Source organism: Musca vetustissima, unplaced genomic scaffold (assembly GCF_032173495.1).
Source record: "Musca vetustissima isolate MV318-11 ecotype Yass unplaced genomic scaffold, APGP_CSIRO_Mvet_v1 utg8171, whole genome shotgun sequence".
Classification (NCBI taxonomy): domain Eukaryota; kingdom Metazoa; phylum Arthropoda; class Insecta; order Diptera; family Muscidae; genus Musca; species Musca vetustissima.
The window spans coordinates 863-5,781 of record NW_026885074.1 but is presented as its reverse complement, the minus strand read 5'-3'; the positions used below and the strand labels follow the sequence as shown (position 1 = coordinate 5,781).

The following is a 4,919-nucleotide window of genomic DNA, read 5'->3' as shown; positions in this document are numbered from 1 at the left end:
GTATTAAGTTTGCAGGAATGCCAAACGCAGATATGGCTTTATGCACCTCTCAACGGATAGAGCTCCAGTCGAATGCGGCTTTATAGTCGACGAATAGTGTCGATGGGTTTTTCGTGGGTTTTTTCCCAGCAGTTGGCGCAGAGTGAAAATCTGATCAATGGTGGATTTGCCAGGTCTGAAGCCACATTGGTATGGTCCAATAATGTCATTGACCATTGGTTTCAGTCGTTCACATAGTACGCTGGATAGCACTTTATATACGATGGGAAGAAGACTTATTCCTCTATAGTTGGCACATATTGTCTTGTCTCCTTTTTTGTGTGCACGGGACATAGGATGCTGAGGTTCCAATCATTGGACATGTATTCTTCTAGCCAAATTGTACAAATCAACTGGTGCATGCTCCTTACCAGCATCTGACCACCAGTCTTGAATAGTTCGGTTGGTAACCCATCGGCACCTGCTGTTTTATTATTCTTCAGTCGATTGATAGCTATTCTGACCTCTTCTTGGTTAGGTGGTATACACTCTATACCGTCATCTATTATTGGTTCTGGAGTATCCACTTCACTGCTACTATTTGATACCAGAAGTTTCACAAAATGCTCCTTCCAGATCCTCTGCATGTTGCCTGTATCTGTCACCAGGTTTTCTTCTTTATCTCTACAGGTGGATGTGCCTGCACCAAAGCCTAGGTAGGTGTTATGCACTCTATACCGTCATCTATTATTAGTTCTGTGGTATCCACTTCACGGTTTGGTGTATTACCCGTTGGTAGAATTTTTCGGACTTCTTTCGGACTCCTGTACATCTCGATTTGCTCACGCTTACGTTTTTCTTGTTCTTTCTTGATATTTTCTGAAAATACGTTTCTCCTCCTTTTCTCCCGATTGTCCTCCATCGCATTACGTGTTGCTACTGTTCGCAGGGTTGCCCTATACGCTGCGTTTTTCATATCAGTAGCATTACGACACTTCTGATCGTTCCATGGGTTTCTTGATGGTGGTTTTTGGTAACCAAGTGTTGCTTTTGCTGCGATTTGTAGAGGGTGGGCAATTCTCTGCCATTGTGCTTCTATATTATTATCAGGTCAAGGGGTGCTTTCATCAAGCACTTGGGTAAGTTGAGCGGAGTAGGCTTCTGCTATCTGTTGTGCTTGCTGCTTTTCGACATCAAATTTCCGTGTTGTGTTAGATCGCACCTTTGCTGCTACCTTAAGACGGATGTGTACCTTGGCTGCCACAAGGTAATGGTCCTCTAGATCTAGAGATAGTTTACCTCCCCTCCATTAAAAAATATTCCCGAAATAATTGACCTAACGTCGAACCAAAATTTTCTAAATGTATGCTTCACAATTTCATAAGCTACTAAAAGACTTTCCAAAATATTTTTTAAATAATCTATAACCTAAATCTATAGTCTATAACCTAACCTAAGGATCTCTCGAAAAGTCGTTCCAAAGTCGTTTAAAAAGCCAATATCGTTTTTTAAGGTTCCCAAAAATATTTCAATGATCATTTCTGAAGCAAAGTTGGAAGCAAATTTTGTAAAAGTAGATTTTCGAAAAGCCTACGTCTTTCAAAAAGCCATTCCAAAAATATTCTATAAGAAGACAATAGCCTAAAAGTATACTCCATCTTTTTCAAGGTATACCAAATTTCCTAAAAATATGCTTCACATGTTTAAAAGCCGTACAAAATATTTTTTTTAATAGTCAAAAGCCTAAGCTAATATCCTGAATACCTCAAACTATCGAAATTTTTTTTATCAGAAGTCAATAGCCTAAAAGTATACTTCATCTTCGGAAAAGCCTCCCAACATTATTATTTAAAATTAAGGCAGAATTCTTTCTATGCTTCCAAAAATATTCCTACGAATTCTTCCGATTTTTCCCTCCTCTCCCAAAAAAATATTCTTTCAAATAATCCACCAAACTTCTAAGAAACCTCCTAAAAGTATGCACCACTACAAGTTGTTTTTTTTTTTTTGCATATTTTAACCATTTCCAGGCAACGCGCAAATATTAAAATGTCGAACGAAGCGAGTAGAGAAAAATTATGCTCTGAAAAGAAAGTTTTTAATTTGTATAGATTGTTTTGCGGGGCAACAAATTATTCCGGCTTTTGTTACAGGCAAAACAAAAACAGCAACAAACGGAGGAAAACTAAAATATAGATGGCGCTGCATAGAAAAGTAGAGAGAATGAGAGAGATAGGGAGAGAATACAATGGTATAGGTCTTGGGTTATTATTTCGGGAAGTAGGTAAGTTTGTGCATGTAGTTCCGTTGGTTTTGTTTTCTGTTCGCCAAAAGCCAACAACAATGGAAATGACTTTTAGCGGAGTCTTGTCGAGGCAAAACGAACAGAATTTTTAGTTAAAAGAAAAATTTTCCAAAACTTACCGAACAATTTATGTTGAATTTTTATGGGAAAAGTTTTCGAGTTGTTCGCCAAGGAGGTAGAAGGGAACTGTATGTAAAATTTTTTCTGTTGGCAACCATAAACAAACTTGCCTTGGTTTGTCCTGACACCTGTTGTCACTGGCAACCAGGTAAATAAACGGAATTGGAAAAATTCCGTTTTCAAGTTTTCAGTTTTTGTGTATGTTCGCTAGAAGTCAGAAGTTTTGAATTTCGAATTTTTTCTGTTGTGCTTCAGAATTATGGGTAAAAAAGGTAAAAAGGAGAAGAAGCCCAAAGATGATCCGAATAAATTGACGCAGGTCGACCGCACCTTCTATGAGCTGACCATAACGGATTTGAATCAAAAGTTGGCCCGGCTACGCAGTCATTTGGTAACCTTAGATGAGAATAATGTCAACCTCAAGGAGCAGCTAAAAAATATAACCGAAGAGAGGACGGATGTGGCAGCCCATTTGGAAAGGACCTTGGCGGAACGTGATGATACCATAACGGAGCTGGAGGAACGTTTGGTGGAGATCACCAAGGTGAGGAATAAAGAAAAATCCGAGGCTGCAGAACAAATCCGAGATCTCGAGGCAAAATATAAGGCCATGCATGACCAGCTGACATCGGAAATAAAATTACTGAACGGCAAATTAAATTCCCTTGACGAATTTCGGATCCAAAGGGATGTGCTAATGGCAAAATTTGATGATCAGGAGGCAGAGGCCAAGGAAAGGGAGAGATTGCATCAGGAATTGATTTACAGCATGGAACAAAAAGCCGTGGTAGAAAAGGATGCCCTGAAGAGAGAGGTGGAAGCCAAGCTCTTGCAGGTTTCCGAAGATTTTACCCGCTCCAGTGAGATACGCAATGCGGGCTATACCCGACGTCTGATACGTGAAAATATTGCCCTGCAAAAGGAAATCGATTCCCTGGTTCTAAGTCAGATTCGAATGCAGCAGGAATTCAATGACACGATGGCAAAGCATAAAGAAATGACGGAACAATTCACCGCGCTGGAGCAACTCAAAAATGAGCTGATCCGCAGTAATCAAAATAAAATAAAAATTATCGAAAAGCTAACCTCGAACTATGAGCGCCTGAAGGCGAAACATGTGGAGCTGTTGAAATATCGTAACCTTTATGAAAATCTGGCAAAGCGGGATGTCTGTGAGAGGTTTACCATCAATGATATGTCGAAGAAAATGAAAATTATGAGTCAGCGGATTGAGAGCTTGAAAATGGAGAAGCAAAGGCTACATGCCCAGCATGAGCGGTATGAGGAGGAGATTAAAAGGCTAAAGGGGGTTCAGCAGCAGATACGCAATGCCATACAACAGGCCATAACGAGTATGACAGGACAATCCAGGACTACAGATCACGACCTCAAGGCGGCGGATCAGGAGGAGGATGGTGGTAGCATGGTGGCCATCAAGAAGTTGCAACGTCAAGATTTACTACACGAACTTCTCGAAATTATCAGCAGTCAAACGGAGGATCCTCAATCTCAAGATAACACCCCTGGCACCCCCTCCTCCCACACAGACTCACAATCGAAACCCTCCATCTATCGCCCTGGGAAAATGGGTTTTATGACCCGCTCCACTTCGTCACTTATGGAAATATTCAAGCGCGATGTTCACCGTCTGGTATCCGCTGAAATCATTGCCACAGCATATCAAACGAAAAAGGAGGAAGGGAAAATTATACCCAAGGAAAGGGTCAGCGAGGCAGGATCCATAATTGATGTACAAATGGGTTCGACGCTTTATGTCTCGGAGTCACATGATGAAATGGATGTGGTAGCAGAGGCTGATGAAGAACCTGAGGATATGGGTGAGGAGGTAAGCAGCAGCAGTGAATATGGCCCAGAGGCAGGGCAAGAGCAAAGGAAATCTACCAGAGAATCGTTGATGATGGCTTCGCCTCGAGATTCAGATAAGGAGGCAGGCACCTCAGCCGGAGGAGGCGGGGGAGTGATGCCATCCACTTCTGAGTCATTGTCACGTGGTTCCCGGGTATCAAGGATGTCAAGGCAAAAGAGCCTGCCTCAGGCCGATGATGAGGCCTACTCTATAAATTTATTTTATTAACTTCGGATTTTTTATAAATTTTAAATTTTTTTTAAAAAATAAATTAAAAAAAACTAATTCTTTGCGCGGTTTTTTTAAAAATTATTTTTTAGGGTCTTACATAAGGCGTGGATTTTTTAAACATTATTTTTTAGGGTCCTACATAAGGCGTGGATTTTTTAAAAATTATTTTTAGGGTCCTACATAAGGCGTGGATTTTTTAAACATTATTTTTTTGGGTCCTACATAAGGCGTGGATTTTTTAAACATTATTTTTTTGGGTCCTACATAAGGCGTGGATTTTTTAAAAATTATTTTTAAGGTCCTACATAAGGCGTGGATTTTTTAAAAATTATTTTTAAGGTCCTACATAAGGCGTGGATTTTTTAAAAATTATTTTTAAGGTCCTACATAAGGCGTGGATTTTTTAAAAATTATTTT

At 40.0% G+C, this 4,919-nt stretch overlaps 1 protein-coding gene across 1 annotated transcript; it reads left to right on the top strand.

The window, feature by feature from the left end:
* Positions 1–2,663: 2,663 nt before the first annotated feature.
* LOC133332188 (cilia- and flagella-associated protein 157) lies at positions 2,664–4,499 on the top strand. The gene has a single exon (XM_061540568.1). It carries the CDS (start codon positions 2,664–2,666, stop codon positions 4,497–4,499), a length of 1,836 nt encoding a protein of 611 aa, XP_061396552.1.
* Positions 4,500–4,919: the final 420 nt, after the last annotated feature.

What these genes read in the sequence shown, in the direction of transcription:
- LOC133332188 (XM_061540568.1), top strand. Translation starts at nt 2,664, where the DNA reads ATGGGTAAAAAAGGTAAAAAGGAGAAGAAGCCCAAAGATGATCCGAAT.